The sequence below is a fragment of the Gymnogyps californianus genome, chromosome 25, assembly GCF_018139145.2.
Source record: "Gymnogyps californianus isolate 813 chromosome 25, ASM1813914v2, whole genome shotgun sequence".
Classification (NCBI taxonomy): Eukaryota; Metazoa; Chordata; class Aves; order Accipitriformes; family Cathartidae; genus Gymnogyps; species Gymnogyps californianus.
Window position 1 is genome coordinate 6,158,357 of NC_059495.1, and position 18,469 is coordinate 6,176,825.

Here is an 18,469-nt window from a genome sequence, read left to right on the forward strand (position 1 = left end):
TCCTGCTATAGAAATTAAAAAGAAAGCTTTACAGTGTCACTTTCACAAGGAAATGACAAGCCAGAGCTGCACGAGAGTCTACTGCAAGTACGTGGCTGCTGCTGAAGTTAATGAATGTGGCCTTGGCATCTGTAATCTATTACGGTCAGGCAGATGACTTCTTAATTCTGCCAGATGCAGGGGTTGGAAGAGCTCCTTTCTGAGTTGCAGGACATGCTTGGGGGTTTCAAACAGATACAGTCTGCAGAGGACACGCTGGAAGATGTGTCGGCCCAAGTAGGTAAGTTCCGTGTCTTGTTCTGTTCCGTCACTGGGAAGTTTTCGAAGGTTTGTGGAGGCACTGTTATCGACAGATCCAGCTTGGTTTGGGTGCACGCATTTCCATCCTCTCTGCTGTGTGCTGGGCTCTCATGTAGGCTCCTCTTTAGACTGTGATACTTCTTCCTATCAGCCCGCACCCAGGCTCTCTTTAATGTCTTCTGCCACGCTGTCAGAACATGACTGCTGAATTTTTACATCCAACTTCTTCATTTCCATGCAAATGACTAATCAGGAAAACAAAACACAAATCCCTAAGACACGTTGTGCTTCACATTATACGTAGAAAGAGCAACTCCTGAAAAATAGCGATGGTTTAACTAACGGTTTACAGCTTTTTCTTTGTTATGACCTCATGGTACAAGAACAACAGCTCTGTGATATGTTTTAAGATTCTAAAATAAAAGTAGTAGACACGTTCCCCTCTTTTTCGTTACAGTAGATGTTGCTTTTTTCATGTATCCAGCAAACATCCTGCTTTTATATGCTGAGGCAGTCTTGTAGCATGAGGAAGACTTTGGTCTTCTCACTCTGCAATCTGCACACTTTTTACTTGGAGCTTTATAGTTTAGAACCAGAACAACCGAGATGTTTGGAACTAAGCAAATATTTCCGATTTATTCTTGGTCTGTATTGCTTTAACAGCAGTTTGTGTTTAATATCCATGGTGTAAAAAAAAAAAAAAAAAAATTCTGCAAAACCGAGGAGGAAATAGAAGAGCATGCTAAGGTACTGCCTGTCTTTTGGCGAACAAAGTCGAAATCAGGTAACGGGAATGTGCCCAAGTGGATTGCAAGAACAGTGCCTTTCCCCGTCCTGCCTCGCAGCAGAGATTTGGTAATATGTTGTTACCCGGGATCTCTAACAAGATACTTTGGCTTCTCTCACAGGCCCCTTCAGTTCTGTTCAGATCAGCTCTGAGTCAAGACAGCCGCGCTAAGTGGACATGTTTCTCGCCCTGTGTGCCAGGAGGGCAGTGGCAGTTGAGGGACGGGCTGCTGGAGTTTTGACAGAGTGCTGGCCAGGAGCACTTTGATTTGTTCAATCAAAACTTTGGAACCCCCTTCAAGGTGATAAAGGAGGATGACAAAACGATTTTGGTGGGCAGGCCCTGGGCTCATCATGACAAAAAATGAGGAGAGAGATGAGAATTTTTGTAACTATTTTTAGGAATTTGCACAGAAATGGGAGCTCTTTCATTAGCCTCATACCTGGTGCGTATCGGTTTCTTCGCCACCGAGTAAACCTCATGTTCCAGCTTGTGGAGAGCTCGAGTTCGGTGCATTGAGCAGCAGCATTGGTTGCTGACCAAAGCTTACGCCTTGATGCTAATAACGCTTAAAACTGAAAGCCAGAATAGGTGAATCTTTTGCTAGCTCTTGTATGGGAATACACTTCAAGAAGTTAATTAGATTAACTTCTTAAGGGGGGGGGGAAAAAGCAGCAATTAAGCCACAGTTGCCAAAAACAGTACCTGGGTTTTAAAAGATGAAATGCAGGGGAGATAAGTGGCTGGGAGCCATGGCATCTTGAAGAGGAGGGGTATCGGCTCCCTCTAAATTCAACACTCAGCTGAAGCTCCAGTCATGCAAGCCGGTTTAAGATAGTCTGTATTCTGCTGTGAGGGGAAAGAAGTCTGTTGTTACTGCAAAAATTGCACCCTGAACTTTCCCTTAAAATGTATATGTAAATGTTTTCTAATTTTATCCTTTCAGAAGTATTCTGTTGCAGCTGACCTACCGTCTCAATTTACAATAAAACCATTTTGTAGAATAAATTGCTGGTTTTGGCACCCCGCTACTTGTCTCAATGCTTTCCCCAGCTCTGAGAATTAAAATGCACCTACCAGATTAGCGTCACGCAAATCCACTTTTCCATCATCTGAGATTTGAGTCGTTCTTTTCTTATCCACGTTAAAGATTCATGTTTTCAATAGCAATGATAATGTGAGTCAGTGCTCTAACTGCGATCTAGGACTTTGCCATGCCCTCACACATCTTCTTTCTTCTCGTGGCATGTTACAGTTAAAGCTTTTGCTTTCTATTATTATAGGGTTTAATTTTGGGGAAACTTAAGAGATATCTGTTAGGATATCACGGATACTCTGGACCCTCCTTGTTCCTGAGTAATTATTTTGGAGGAGGAGCTGTTGGATGCTTTTTCTCCTCGTCCTTTACAGATAAATATTATTCCTGGTCTGTCAGAGAACTTGCAGTAGAGGAATAACATGTGCTTTTGCATGTGCCTCTGTTTCCTGTCCTGCAGAGGTTTACCTTGGTTGGTACCAAGCAAGTAAAGTCATTGTGGACCCTGGCACAGCTCAGGATTTCCAGATGTGCAAATCTTTTCAACAATTTTTTGTGAAGAGTTGCAGCCTTGGTGCTTCAACTTTGTAAACCACTGGCAAGGAACTTAGCTAGATCCTTACAAATTCATTTAAGATTGGGGGGGCAGCTTCTTGCCCCAGTGCAGTTTCCGCAAGGGTTAAACAGAGGCGTGGGTGCATAGAGTTCATCTTTCGTCTGAAAATTATGCAGGCTATTTACACAGACCTGGATCAGTTAGAATTATTTGTGTGCACTTACACATTTGAAACCATAGCTGCTTCCTGATAGTGTTTTAGTCTGCCTCTATGAAGCTTAGCTCTAGTTCTGAAATACTGCCTGCCACCCTTCTGCAGAAGCTTCTGGTGATCTGTACCTAAAATTTAGGAAGATCTTCTGGGAAGTCTCTTTCCCAGGAATTTTTCGGAGGAAGAGGTAGCTGCTTGTGAAGCAATTTGCCACTGTAGCATCCTTGCAAAGTGCTCTTGCAAAAAAAAAAAAAAAAAAAAACAAACCCAAAAAAAATTAAGTGGTGAACATAGGTACAAGCTCGTGCATAAGTGCAAAGAAGCTAACATGCTTTTTGTGAGCGACACTAATGGTAGATGGAGTCAGTGGCCTCAAAAGCTCTGGCACGTGAACTTGTCAACAGTGGCGTGCCAAAACCCCAATTTTTACAAAATAAGTGGCCTTATTTTATCAAATGCAGTACTTCTGGAGTACGTAGGAAAAGCACAACACACTCTTTCATACACCTTTTACTGTGAAAGGGAATATTACTGCTAACAATAAATAGATGGATTGTAGTATTTCAAGTCTTCAGCTTGCTAGGTGAAATTGCTCTACCATTAAAGCTCCCAAGTGGAGTTCTCCGGAGTTACTTATCTTGCTGTCAGTGGTTCTTTGCTGGGCAGATGGAGGTCTTCCTGGAGGACTGTCCAATGTGCAGCTCGAGAGGCCTGTCCAAGAACAAAAGCCCCCCACAAACTCCTTAAAACAGAAAATGCCTGAAAATTGTCCTCTTCTGTGAAGCTGGGAGGAAAGGGACACGGGAGCAATTTCAGTGTCTGGGGGTGTTTCAGTGGGAGTGGTTTGGAGAATAAAAGTCTGGTTCCCAAACCTGAGAGACCAAGGACAGGTCAGCCCCAGTACTGAATGCTCTCCTGTCTTTTGCAGGGTATAGTGTCACCTCGGCCTCCATTTATAGATTGCAGCTCGGCATCTATTTCAGGTTTTAACATAACGGTGTTTATGAAATAGCTAACTTAACACTAGCTCCTTTGTGCACTTACAGTTTGAAGTACGCTGTCCTAGAGGAAATTGAAGTTCTGAAACACTGCATACTTATCTGGGTGGTTCATTTCCCTGGTCCAGTCACCCACTGCAGCTAAAGGTTACAGGTTTGCATTCCACAGATTCCAGTACACCGAAGTGAATGCTGCACATTGACGTAATTTTGAGCAAAGAAACCTTGTGTTTTCCTTCTCTTTTTCATAAATACCATCAGGCTTGGCAGTGGTGGGCTGAGTTCAAACCAGGTTTACTGACCTGACTTAAAATACGGTTTTAAACAAAGTTTGGAAAGCGCTGTTGATTCGTTTGAAAGGAGAACAGTTTGGCAGCTCCAGCCAGCAGTTTTGTCGAGTGAAGCAAGGCAAGATTTGTAGTGGGAGATAGTACCTTTTATTAGGCCAGCTGGTGTTGGGGGAAACAGATGCGTGTTTAGATACACAAATGTTTCAAGTCTGAAATAGAAATAGCAGGCTTGAAGTTAAGTACACACTGAGAGCAGTTGTTCTAATTCAATTATAAACTTAATTATACTAACCAGTTAGGCAGTTTGAGGGAGCGAGGGGTGCTGGTACCTATGTAGCACAGCGAGAAGTTGACAGAGGTAAGGCGGCCCAGGTTAGGCATTTATCCCCGCAGAAGATTTGTCGGTGCCTGGGCTGCTGCTGCTGTTTATGGGATGGTGCTGTAACCAGTGCCTAAGGAGTGGTCTGGGTTAAAAATAAATTGCAAAAAAAAAGATAACTAGTGATCTGGATTACACCATGGCCTCACAGTTGAATGAGTGTACCTGAGGGATTGGTGAGCACAAGGGTGGGAATTTCCTAAGCTTTTTGGGCACTAAAGCCAATGGCACTTATGTATCTGAAGTTTGTTGGGTTTAGTATTCAGAAAAGTTAGCGTTTTCATGGTATTTTGTAAGTTGCCACAGGTCAGGATACAGGGGTTAAAGGTGGGGTGGTAGTTTTGTGGTGCTAAAAAATTATTTACTTCTGTTGTAAAATGATGTAGCTAAGTGAGAAGCTGAATGCAAACAGCTGTATAAGCTTGATTCACTGACTTTTCCAAAGGAAAAAAAACAAGATTATTGTAGGTACCACGTTTCAAAAGCAATGATTTGAGCCATAACATTAGGCAGCAGGTGAACAAGGAGCTAACTCTTGGGTACAGGGAAGCAGGCAGGTCACATAAGCAGTATTTTTCAGTTCTGTTACAGTTTCTTTTCCATTTACACAACACAGTGTACGCTTGCACCTTTACTGTTTCTAAGCCCAGAAACTTGACATGTGTTTAATCATTGTCCCAAACCAGGGTATATGACTTGGTAACTTGCTAAAACTTGTTTTTCAGTAGCCTTGAAACAGTAAGAATGAGCTAAGTTCCTTTGAACTGCTTAAAGGTCAGGTCTACATTAGTGCTCTTAGGATTAAAAAAAAAAAAAAAAAAAAAAAGAACTAATTTTCAAGTGAATTGTACAAAGTCTTTGGTACGGGAGCACTTACCTTCAGACTGCTTTCGGCTAATAGAGGAGAAAATTCTCCTTGCTCTGGAAGTCCTGGAGTGCTGACGTTTGAATTCTCACCTTGTTCGGGGATCCGCGCTTTGGTGGTGAATCCCCACACGTTTCCAGTGTGCAGGAATGCACGCTGGAAAAACCATTCTCTCAAGCTGTAAGTGTCGGCGGCAAAGTTAAATACAGCCCATTAAATATGGGCTGAAGTGTCCCGCTGACAACATTTTTAAAACTTTTGAAAGTGTTTTTAAATTTCACCGTGTTTCTCTGGAACTTTGAAATACTCTAATGTATTGTGGACCGGGGCATAAGCGTGTGCATGGGGATTGTGAGGAGGAGGAGCCATGCTGACAGCAGCTGGAAGGGAAAGCAAGCCACCCTTTCTTTGATGCCAACCCCAGTCCCTGCCTAGAGAATCGCTGATGGTTTGTGGCTCGAAAATGAACAACTTTCCCAGCTCCGACTCATTTTATGTGTGCACCTTGATCTCCCCACCCCAAACACTCCCAAGGTACCGTGTATATTTAGTTCTAGTTTATGGTTCTTTAATCACTCCTGAATGTAGCACCCTATACCTTATGGTCTAACAACTGCTGTCGTGAACTATCTAATGATCAGTAATAAGACGTGACAAAATGTCATTTCGAAATGGTGATGATCCAAAGATGTTCGACTTGAGGTGAAGTTGTAACGTTGCAGCCCTTTACCCTCTTTCGTCACTGTGACTTAGTGTAGCTATAAAAGTGCCCTGTGCCACTAAAAGATTAACAAAGAGAATTGAACCGTTTTATAACCTGGCTGAGCTTTTAGCATGCTCATCTTTTCATGAGGAAAATATTTTCATATTGTTTAAATTACCTTCTAAAAACATTTGACGTTTTTACTACCTCACTAACTGTAAAGAACTGATATTTTACCTCTCCTCAGCCCATCTCTTCTGATTTTTCTGAAAATAGCGTGCATATGCATACGTCCTTTGTCCACACTGAAGCCTCTGTAGGAGCCACTTGTTTGAATGGTGGTGTGAGTGCAATGAGGGGGAAGGTCATTTTACAGAAGCGACTTAACAGAGCAGTATCCCACATTCATGGCAGGCACGCTGCTCCTGTAATAAATTTAAATCAATTTATTGCACATCGCTGACTTCCGCGATTTTATTTTAAATTCTGTAACCAGATCAAGGTCAAGGAAGCAAAAGATGAAAGGAGAAGGGGAAAGGAAGCCAGAAGAGGGGAGAGGCGGGCAGGAAGGGGGAAGCAGGACAAGGAATGGTTCAGAGCAGGGTTTGAAGGAGGTGAGCAGAACAGAGCTCTCACGCTTAGAGACTGGAGAGATGAGAGTTACTCATTCAGATGAATAGAGAAGGAAAATGGGTTGGTCTTCTGGGCGTCTAAGAATTGGGAGTACTGCTTGCTTAGATTTTTCTCCTTGTTTGTAATTATGTATTGGTACTGTTTCTAAATACCAGATACACCATTCGTAGTCCTTGCAAAGGTATTATTCTTTTTGTAGCCAGTTGCTGAACAGAAGTACTTCTGGACTTCTGATGTGCCAAGGAACTGCTGCAGCGACTGGGAATTCAGAAGGAAAGGTATCCCAAGGCCATTTTAGAATATGGTGTTAGAAGATTTTACTGTAGGCTTTTGGTCTGAGATCAATTAAATATGCTTTTCATTTGATTCATGCAGGAGAACAAACAGTCTGGATCTTCAGATGCCTCCTGAGGTCGATATGTTTTCTTTCACTGAGGGGAGTGTTTTGCTTGTGCTTAACTTCTTCCTCTGCAGTAGTGTGAAATTTCGTTTTAAATCCAAATGGCCCTTATAGTTTCACTCAGACTTTATATATATTGTTAAGTGTTAGTTAATCTCTTCTCTCGAATAGGTATTTTTCCTCTGTCTGAAGGGGTTTGCAGTATCAAAAGTGAAATCATAGGAACATGAAGCAGCCAAGTGTAAATGTCTGTAGAACAAGGTAGGCTCTGACAGCTGCCATTTAAATATGTGCTAAGACTTGTGAGATTTGTGGTAAGTTGTTCCAACCTTGCGGTACTCTTTGTATCTGCGAAGCTCCGTGTGAGCAATTTGCAAGCGTGGTATGTTTTTGCGTACGTGTAAGGGAAAGGAGAAGGATGATGTGAAGAAGCTGGCTGACTCCAGGAAATAATCAGATCCAGTTATGTTGTTGATGTTTAACCACTAACTTGACTGAGATGATGTTTCTATATCATGTTAATTGCGTGAGTCATGTGGAACATGGAAGACTTTTCATGGAAGCTTGGGGGGGCCTTAAGAAGGTGAAACATGGTGGCTTATGTTTCCTTCACAGTGAAATAATTCAGAAATAATTGGAGCAAACCCAGGAGCTGATTTTCTTTGTTTGGAGATGCTCCGCTCTCTGCAAGTAGAGACAGCCTCGGTGGCTGCAGAAGTTCCACTGCAGGGGCAGAGGCTGTCCGGGCATATTGCACCTAGCTTGGCTCAGTGTCTTTCCCCTGTGTATTGCAGAGGGAGTGAATCGTGGATCAGCTTCATCCTCCTCAAATCAGAGGCATTTAGTTTTCACATACTGCTGCGGCCTTAAAACTTGCAGGCAGTGTGGGGCATGCAGTCCCTTCTACTCCTTCAGGACCTTGCACAAAAAACATGCGTTTGCTCCCACACATAGGAGAGAACTGGTCCCGAAGAAGGCAGGTTTGTATTTTTCAGAAGGAGGAAGTTGCCCTCCGTGTATTATTTATCACATATATAAAATCAATTTGCGTGTATTTGGTTTAAACCTAAACTTTCCTTTGAGGTTTATAATCCATTGTGTTTTTGAAGGAATTTTCAATAACTTCTCATCCTAGTCCAAAACTATTTATTAAAAGCAGCTTTAGGCAATCAGTACCTGCGCTACAGCAGGAAAGCAGAGCTATTGGCAACTGTTATTTTATGTTTTCTAGCTTGAACTCTGTCCTCTGAAAATTCATGCTGTAGTTTCTCTAAAGCTTTTCTGGTATTAAATACCTTCTCTGGGAGATTTGCTTGCTCCTGCACACTTGTGAGTGGACCCAAGCTAATGTCTTTTCCACTTAAAAGAAACATTTGACGAAGTCTGTCAGGTTTAAGAACTGCGAGCAGTAGTTTCCTGAGCCCAGAACACAAAAATACAGGTTTCTTACACAGATGATAGTTTCAAAAATGCTTTCTTTTTAGTGTTACAGACATTTGTTTTTCTCTAAACGGTGTTAGGAATTTGTTTTGGGTGGGCGGTAGCAGAAATGTGGAAGATGATATTAGTGATAGATTGCAAATAATGTGATCTGTGTTTTTGAAAATTACCAGTAGGTAATTGCATTGCTGTAGAGTTAGTCCATTGCACAGTCTGGATCCTAGAAAAACCTGACCCTAGAGAATTCGGCTGAATTTTCTTCATGCAGAGTCTTATAATCATGAAACCACTTCACTTTTGCTTTCAGAGAAGAAAATAACAGTTTTCCTCTTTGTTTCAGGATACCTGTGATCTCTCGTATGTGGAAAGAACGCTAGCGGAAAGGTGAAAAAATGGGTGTTAAAACATTCACTCATAATTCCCCTGCTCACAGTCAGGAGATGCTGGGAAAGCTGAACATGCTCCGCAACGATGGACATTTTTGTGATATCACCATCCGCGTCCAGGACAAAATCTTCAGGGCGCACAAGGTGGTTTTGGCAGCCTGCAGCGACTTCTTCCGTTCCAAACTCGTCGGCCAAGCAGAAGACGAGAGCAAGAGCGTGCTAGACCTGCACCATGTGACAGTGACTGGTTTTATACCTCTCCTGGAATATGCTTACACAGCAACACTATCTATTAATACAGAAAACATTATTGATGTGTTGGCTGCAGCCAGCTACATGCAGATGTTCAGCGTTGCTAGCACGTGCTCAGAGTTCATGAAGTCCAGCATTTTATGGAATACGCCCAACAGCCAGCAAGAGAAGGTGCTGGATGCAGGACAGGAGAACAGCGCAAACTGCAATTTTACTTCTCGAGACGGCAGCCTTTCTCCAGTCTCTTCTGAGTGCAGCGTAGTGGAAAGAACCATTCCTGTTTGCCGAGAGTCGCGAAGAAAGCGCAAAAGCTACATAGTTATGTCTCCCGAGAGCCCCCTTAAGTGTAACACACAAACAAGTTCCCCCCAAGTGCTGAATCCTTCAACTTCTTACCCAGAGTCCAGAAATCAGCCCGTGGACTCGTCCTTAGCTTTTCCCTGGACTTTTCCTTTTGGAATTGATCGAAGACTTCAGTCTGAGAAGGTGAAGCAGGCGGAGAACTCTAGGACTTTGGAAATGCCTGGGCCCTCCGAGTCCAACAGAAGAATTGCAGATTACGTGACTTGCGAGAGCACAAAAGCCAGTTCTCCCCTTGTGATTGAAGAAGACGTGCGTGTGAAAGTGGAAAGGTTAAGCGATGAGGAGGTTCACGAGGAAGTATCGCAGCCTGTTAGCGCATCCCAGAGCTCTCTGAGCGATCAACAGACAGTCCCAGGAAGCGAGCAAGTGCAGGAGGATCTCCTGATCAGCCCACAGTCTTCCTCTATAGGTACGAGCATTTCTGGGGTTGGATATATGTACAGATAGGCATGTGTGCACTTGTGATTTTATTGGAGGCAATCTGCTTCATGCTTTTTCATGCTTTACTTTTGTGAAACTGCCTTTTTTTTCCCCTGTTTTATGAAATGTTACTTATAAACCCCGATGGGGGGACGGGACTTGGAGCTCTTTAAATAACTTTGAAGAAGGCAGCTAGGAAAGGTAAGCCTGTTGGCAGACCTCCTTATTCAGTAGAGGTTGATAGCCCCTTTTTATCTCTGGTTGCTTGACTGGGGAAAATAATTCTGTTTTCTGTTTTCATTAGTGTCAAAAGGCATGATCTCAGCTGAGCTGCAACACCAAATTGGAAAGACTTGTGGCTGTAGCCACAGAGGGATAGAATGGTACTTTGCATCAGACATAAAATCTTGTATAATCATGACAGAGTGCCTTTGTAAGAAGATTTGCAAAATAAGTGGTGGAACACTGTCATCTTAATGCCCCAGACGAAAACAAAACCACACAGTCATAATATTGAGAATCTTTCCATTTCTGTGGGATTTGGTTCTCAAGTTGCTTCTTCAAGTACTGCCAATTGCTGAGAGAAACCTTTTTTCCATGAAAGACAGTTTGAAGCCAGTTTTGGGTTCTTCTAGCAGGCTGTTGTTTATTAATAGCTAATACTGAAAGGTTACTGTAACAATCCCTTTTTCCTCTTTGCGCAGAATGCATTGAGTGGCTTTTAGTAAGTCAGAAGATAGAGGTTTTGCAATATTCCTGGTTTAATTACCAAAATTTTGCCTAAGTCAGCTATTTTGCTTTCAGTTAAGTGGCTTGACCTGTGCTCGGTAGAGTTTGTTTACTGAAAGATTTTTAATAAAGCCTGTTTGTTTGAAGACCGTCAGAATGACAGATGTACTAGTCTGCTTCATTCAAATAATGTATACATGAAAGGCTGCTTCAGTTAATTAAATAAATAAACTACAACAAAGTAAATAAATGTAGCCTAATAGCCTGCATTATTTGTTTTGTTTGGTGCGTGTAACACTGTGCCTTCTCTGAAGCAAGTGAGTGTTGGATCAGTCTGACCATTCCAGGATTGCAATATCTAATCAGTGTTGTTAAACTATTCAGGTAATACTCGCTAAAAAGACATGAAAATATTTTCCATTTATCCCATCCTTCAGGACTTTACATCGGTGTTTTTGTTCGTCAGTTTGTATAGCTCATGTGTTGATATTTTAGATTGGTAATGCTTTTTCCAAAGGAAAATGTTTTATTTACTGGAGACAAGGCTGTTTACCTTTTCTGAGAAGCAGACTTAATATCAGTTTAAATAGGAATCTTTAGATGTAGTTTGCCAAAGTAGTGCATAGATTAAAAACTAAAAGAAACAATTTGTTTGCTGGGTAGTCTCCAGGAAAAGTGGTCCTTGTTCAAGAACAGGTTTAGTTTGACTCAGTTTTTAACTCATTATAGTAGGAACTTCGGAAGGGCCTTGCCAGGGCCGTGTGATAAGAGATGCAAATTATTTCATCAACATAATTGTGCTATCACAGACAAAATGGAACAAGTAGAAATAATGATTAGGGAAAGTTAAAAATAGCATATCAAGTGAAAGGAGGGAGTTTTACCAACTATAAATATCATACACAAGCAGCTCAAAAGAACAAACTGGGTGTAAACCCTAGATTTACTCTAGATGAGTAGCACACGATCTACGGAAGTTTTTGGAGGACGTCTCTGGGATTTAGAAATATCAGAAAAATTGCATACTCAAAAGTGGCTTGAATGAATTGGGACGTGAGAATGTGAGACTAGGACTGAATTGGAGAGAGAGAGGTGCCACTGAATGCTATAAAATCACCTTTGCTAAGAGAGTCGTAGTGTTAAACAAAAAATGCTTTGAAACATACTCCAATAGCCAGGCACCTTACTGAATTCTGTTCTTGCTTTAGCCAGTTTCCTGAAATGATTTCTGTTGACAAGCAACTGTGCACATCTGTCTTCGGAAGGTTTCTGTTTTGAAGCCACATGACGTTTTTGGGAAAGTTTTCCATTTTCTATTTCCTATTCTAGGTTTTGTACCACTGGGGTCATGTACCTGACCATTTGTACGGCATGGGGCAGAGGATCTTAGGCTTTAGTGATTATAATGTTTAAACTTAAATGTCTGTTATTGAGGATGTTAGTACAGCATGTTCTTCCTTAAAACAGCTACAGAGAGAAGAAAAATGTGCTAGGCCAAACTCTTTCAAAGTACAGATCTGTTCTTTGTCTTTGAATATGTTTGAATTAATATTTAGTGGTCTTTGCATAACATTGTTAACTATCCTCAGAATAGTTTTTATTCACGTTTTGCTATAAAGAGAAACAGTGCTCTTGCTTTTTAGCACAGTTCACATGTACCTAATATATGATAAGGCATGCTTTGTAGCTAGAAAGCACTTCTTACCTCCCAAAGATGTATTTCCTTATGCAGTAATATAAGAACAGTAAATGGAGGCAGCAAGAGATGTTAAAGTACAGCTTTCTCTTCCCTGAACATATTTTCTTCGTATAATTGCATGTATTTATCTCAGTGTTTTATAGCGCATTTATAAAAGCATTCCTGCCTCTCTTTCTGATACTGCAAAAACCTCTTATTCACTCTTTGGGCAATTTCAAGAATTGCTCATTTGCAATTTATTATATTTGGAAGCACTTTATAATACGGGAGGAGACGTGAAGCAGGGCCTTGATAAATAAGTCATTATGGTTACAACAATAGCTATGTCTGAGAAGATATTTTCGTAACTCATTAACACTTTCCATTTGAGAGGTGAAGGCATAAAATTAAACCTAAGAGCAATTGGGCTTATTTTTCAGTAGACTTTCAGTTAAGTATTTCATGAGAAAGAAGGATAAATCAAAATGGGCTTAACTTTTGTAACTTTATAGATTGCATAGTTGCCGAATTTCCCAAACGTAATTTGCCAGCTCATAACAAAATTAAAAATTTTGATTTTACTGGTGTTATTTTGAAACTGCTAGTGATGCAAGTTTCCTCCTATCACTGGCCCCGTAACGTGGGATCACATTAAGACAATGATCTTTCACTTCAGTAAGGTTTTGTAGAACACACTGTCCTTTATAGGGACAGCCTTTTTTGGAGACAGTACTCTCTTTTTTTTTTTGGACAAAATATGCACATTTTCCACTTCACTTTCCATGTCTTTGTTCCTTCTCTTCGGTTTTCCATTTTGGCTGACACTTGTCATTGTAGACCTAATGATACTTGATTTTCCTAGCGAGCTTTAGAGAAGGGTTCCCAAATTCAGATTGCTGATGTACCACTCTCTTAGAAAGCAGCAAGACCAGCTCCTAGCACTGTCCTAAGCATCGCTCGTTCTCAAGATGTAGGTGTAGAGAGAGAAAGCTCCTTCCCCCGTCTGTTCTCATCTCACGTGGATTCGGTGGTAGAGACCTAAAGGCTGCTTGGCTGTTCAGAAAAGTTCCAGCAGTGCTTAGTATTCAGTCTCAACAGAGGGAAAAGGAGGCAAGATGGAATTACCGCTTCCAAGTGACTTTCATGCCACTGATCATACATGTGTCATGATTTGGGAGCCCCTGTTTTAGAGAGGAATGACAGCAATTCTGATCCTTTGGAAATTCGGCAGAGTTCAGTCATTCATTTTTATCATCTCCCATCGCACCCATAGACATCATCAGAGGAAAAGGAGGAATGTGAGGTGATCCAGTCTGCTCTCCGCACTCAGCTTAAAGAGGGAACAAACCATGGTTTATCTGAATGGTCACACGTAACCAAACCAGAGGATTTTTTTTCTCAAGGGGTATGGTTGGCGGGGGGTGGGTACCAGTTCTTAGAACTGTTTTAGTACTGTACTGCCAACTTCCCTCCCTGTTATGGTGACATCAGGCCCGAATAACCTTGCTTAATACGCCTAAACAAGGACTGAACGCCAGACTCCAAGTGGGGATGAGGGAGGCCCATCTGAGCAACAGCCACGTCAGGTGAATGAAGTCGTAGTTTTGTTGTAGTGCTGCATTTACCTTAGATTCTGTTTCCAAAATCCACTTGAGCTATATTTGTCTGAATGTTGGTGCACGGAACAAAGCTCTGGAATGGTTTTGTGTATACATTTCTCTTACGAAACAGATGTTTGGTCTCTTTTGTGTTGCATTTCTGGTTTCTCAGAGGGCTCTTCCTGTCTCAGCATCTTATCAATAAATGAAGGCATTATCAATGAATATATATATGGAAGATTTGGAACATAAAAGCAATGTAGTGTAGCAGGATTGAACTCCTTATTGCTCAAGAAGTCTTGAAAATTGATGAAATAGTCCCTTTAGGTGAAGGTAACATTTCTGCTTTACAGTGTTCGTACTGGATGTGTTTTGAAAAGTGTGGCTGTATTTAACATAGATTCTCTCCATTTTCTAGGTGTGCCAAATATTTGCGCTTTATTGAGTTGTCCATTTACTAGATAATCTGTGCAGAGGAGAAGCTGATTTGGAACGTGTTGCTTCTGGGTTTTCTAAATGATTTTCCCGAGACAATTCTAGTGTCTTACCACTCAGGAAGCAGTGTCTCTCAGAGATTTGGGAAAGCAAGCTTTATGTGTATTTACCTGCCCCCCAACCCTTTTTGAACACTTATTTGCATTAAATTGCCCTTTTTTCTTTGCCTAGGCTCAATAGATGAGGGGGTTACGGAGGGATTACCCACACTCCAAAGTTCCTCTGGCACTAACGCTCACGCAGATGATGATGATCGGTATGTACCAATGTAGTGTGCAAACTGTTCTGCAGCAAGTGTTGTGCTGTAATTAACCTACCCAGCCTTAATCCCAGAATGTTTAGTTGTTCGTACATCTACTTCTCTGTGTTGATCAAAGTACAATCAGTGCCTGAAGGTTCAGATGCTTTAGAAGAATGTAGGTGGTGAAAGTCAGAATTTGCTTACTTGTTGCTTTCCATTTCCTGTCTATTTCCAGGCAACACTGGTGAAGAAAGATATTCATGTTTTTGCTGTTTCTTCATCGCTGCTCTTTATTAATAAATAATTTTTAAAAATCTTTGCTGTGAGACAGGCGTGGCAGTTGCATGCATGCTAAAGCTGACGTAAAGCCACAAAAGCAACAAAATGAAAACAAGTACCTCGTCTTGGCTTCACCAGACATTGCTATTGCCATAAACCACAAAACAGGCAGAGCAGCCTTAAATCTTTTCTCCCAAACCTTCTGCATGTAGCTTCTTTCCAAGATGCTGTGTGTCACTTACTGTAAATATTTAGCGGTCTTCTGCTGTGCTGAGATGAGTGATTTATTAAGGGAATCCCTTATAAGGGAAGGCTGGCAGAGAAGGCCGAACTAAAATGGGTCTGTTTGGTTGAAGAAGTACCGTAGTTCTGTTAGAGCAAAGTGATGTACCTGCAAGTGGCATACAAGGGTGCACGCAACTGGTTTGACTTTTATTTCTTTGCTTTTGTGGTACGTATCAAGTATGGCGTATAGCTAGCTATTCGCTTTCTAAGCAAAATTTTTGAAGTATTGACAAGGTAGCTTTTGCATAGTGTTTTGTTAGACGAGTGGGTCTGAGGAAGAAGAGTGAACCTTTGGGAGTTGTTCCAGAAACTGTGTCAAGTGAAACTCCCTATAGAGATAACTATCAAGAGCTGCATTTTCATAGCTCATAAAATCTTTCCTGCCATTTCCATCTAAGACCTGTCCGACTGTAGGATTAAAGCTGAAGGGAAGATAACTGCCTAGATAAGATTTTTTTGTATGACATAGAAGATTTTATCTATCTGCTAACAAACCTCAGTATAAAAATAATACCCAGCACTTAGGGTTTGAATTGATAGTAGGAGCACATGGTGCATTAGAACTAATCCAGGTTGTTAAAGCTATAATTCTGAAGTCAAGCGGCACACATATTTTCAGCAGTGGATTATTTCAGAAATTTCCCATGAAATTGCAGAGCTGCGGCACAAACTGCATAGAAAATTCAAAATACATAAAATCCTTTGAACACGCTGAAAATTCCCACTAAAAGATCTCTTCCATGCAGAGAAGGAAAGAATATTTGCGTTAGTTTATGCCCAAGTTTGAAAATAATTAGTCTCAGAGTAACAGAAGCATCAGCAAAATGAACTATGATTTGCACATTGTTTATATAACAATAAGGCAACCAACCGTTACGTGAATTTATGAGACTTTTAGACTCCAGAACTAAAATTCTCTACCAAGTGATTTATTTTATAAATTCAAATGAAAGTGCCAAGACTGTACTTATTCCGTGAATCAGTTAAATGTGTAAAATGGTGCTTTCAAGTCCTAAGAAGTTTTCCTTCACATGCGTGCGTGTATATGCCTGTCAGGATGGGACAGTGCATTCTGATACGCTGTGACAGTCCTTCAAGCACTGGACTTTTAAATTCCCATTTCAATCACGCGATGGGCACATCAGCAAATAAATGTGGCCTGTCATTCACTGTGCAGCAATTTGGGCACACAGTTTTGGGTGCATAAGAATTCTGAATAGAATAAAACATGTATCTCTAGCTGAGTCAAATGAAAACACGATCAATAAATCATACGGATGGAGAAAATTTCCCTCACTTTCTGTTTGTTGTTTTTTTTTTTTTAATGCACCTTTAGTTTAAGTCCAGGTTGCACATTGCTTTATTAGCAGAGATTCTCAAAATGTCAAAATCAGTTGTGAGTGGACAATGCAAATTTATATTGAAAAATTTATTTTTTAGTAAGTATATATTATATTTCTGTTCATCTAACAAAGCAAAAGACTAGTCCATCTAAAGGTCTTTCAATATTACATCCTTACCACTGTGGAAACAATCATAAATATTTCAAAATTTAAGATGTCTTATCTCTTGAGTTTCTGTGTTAAGTAATTAACATCATTAATTGGCCCTCCTCCATAATCAGTGTTTCATAAACAGCAGGTCACATGTAATTGTTGTCAGCTTAATAGATACACAGGAATCTGTTAAGTATTAAAACTACTGTTTCACAGTGAAGTCTGATCTATTCTTTCTCTGATATTTCACATTTGGATTGTAATACACTTTTCTAGCATAGATCTGTAATTCAGCCTTGGCTGGTTTAACAGTTAGTCTCTGTATCAGTTCGTGGCTGCATTTAAAAAGGAGTTGCAAAGGCTCAATTAGAAAAGATCTCTCTGATCCAATATAATGAGAACCTCCACTTTTCTAAAATAATTGTTATTTACAAATAGAGAATATTTCTAGGCTCACTAAGCATTTTGGCACTCACGTTTGTCAGAGTTTAGTTCTACATAGTTAAATATTTGTATAATCTCTTGGTGAAAAAAAGAAAAAATTGCACGTAGAATATTTTAGTGTTACAGTGAAAACATTTTAAACCTGTCTCTTTAGCTGTTAGAGAAATTCTGAGATGTTAGACGAATCTCAACTGTTAAATGCCACATTTATCACAAATTGCAAGTCATGAAAAATTGAGTATATATGGGGAAAAAGAAGCAGGGGAGAGAAAATATGATTGTGTTTCAAATGTAATTTCTTCATTGTGCTAAGGTCTGCAGTTATGTCACCAATAGGTATTTCAGCCTGCTTGCAGTGTAAGGATGGAAAAAGACATGCCAGTCACTGGTAGCTGGAGAGCCTCGTGATTCCCATTTTATCTGCTTTAACCAGCCTTTCTCATGATGAAGCTTTTATGTAGGGAAAAAAACAAACTTTATTTTAAATTTCTTCTAGGGAGATTGTCCCCATAGCACTTCTCCTTTCTGTTTCAGTTGCAGAGAAGCTGGCACCAGTACAGGCTTTGAGGATGAGCTAGCCTGAGAAAGCTGGAAACAAAAGGAGAGCTGTGGCTCCTAATTTCTGCCCTAGTTTGAGTGTCTCCCTAGAAAGCTCTAGGAGCACAATGCACTTTTGCCTCTTCACAATCACCTAACGCACGAATGAGGGAGGAAGGACCTAAGAAACATGTTACCAGAAGATGAAGTTCTCTATAAAGCAAGTTAAATGTTGTCGCAAAAGACAAATGCAATTCTTATTTGAGCACACCGCATGTGTATATGTACACACGTACATCTAAGAGCCGGAGTTCCTGCTGCCCAGCCAGTCATCCCTTTATCACCCCTGCACTGCAGCTGTCACTTCTGTTGCACATAGCTGTGAAAATTTTAGTTGTGAATTCTCCAGTCAGCTGAACGCAAGGAAACCTTTTCTGGAGGGATTTGCCCCTTAGCCAGACTGCATGATGTTTGTCAAATACCAGATGAGGGGCAAGTTGTCCATCCTGGGCCAAAATCAGTTTGGCTATTTGATTATTAGGCTATTACGGCAGCTGGACTTCTATGCCTTATGCTTTTTTTGCAGTGTTGTTCCTTTTTTATTACTTTTTTCTTTTTTTTTTTTTTTTGATAACAGACCTGTCTGTTAATCTGTATTGATGGACTTT

General features: G+C 40.7%; 1 protein-coding gene across 4 annotated transcripts in view; it reads left to right on the top strand.

Moving 5' to 3' along the window:
* Positions 1-18,469, top strand: part of ZBTB44 (zinc finger and BTB domain containing 44) — a 41,838-nt gene that overhangs the window by 10,242 nt on the left and 13,127 nt on the right. For all 4 annotated transcript variants that reach the window (XM_050910897.1, XM_050910898.1, XM_050910899.1 and 1 more), the window contains exons 2-3: positions 8,939-10,008; positions 14,691-14,775. In XM_050910897.1, the coding sequence (XP_050766854.1) occupies positions 8,991-10,008; positions 14,691-14,775 (1,103 nt within the window). In that variant the 5' untranslated portion in view covers positions 8,939-8,990. The remainder of the gene's footprint in view (positions 1-8,938; positions 10,009-14,690; positions 14,776-18,469) is intronic.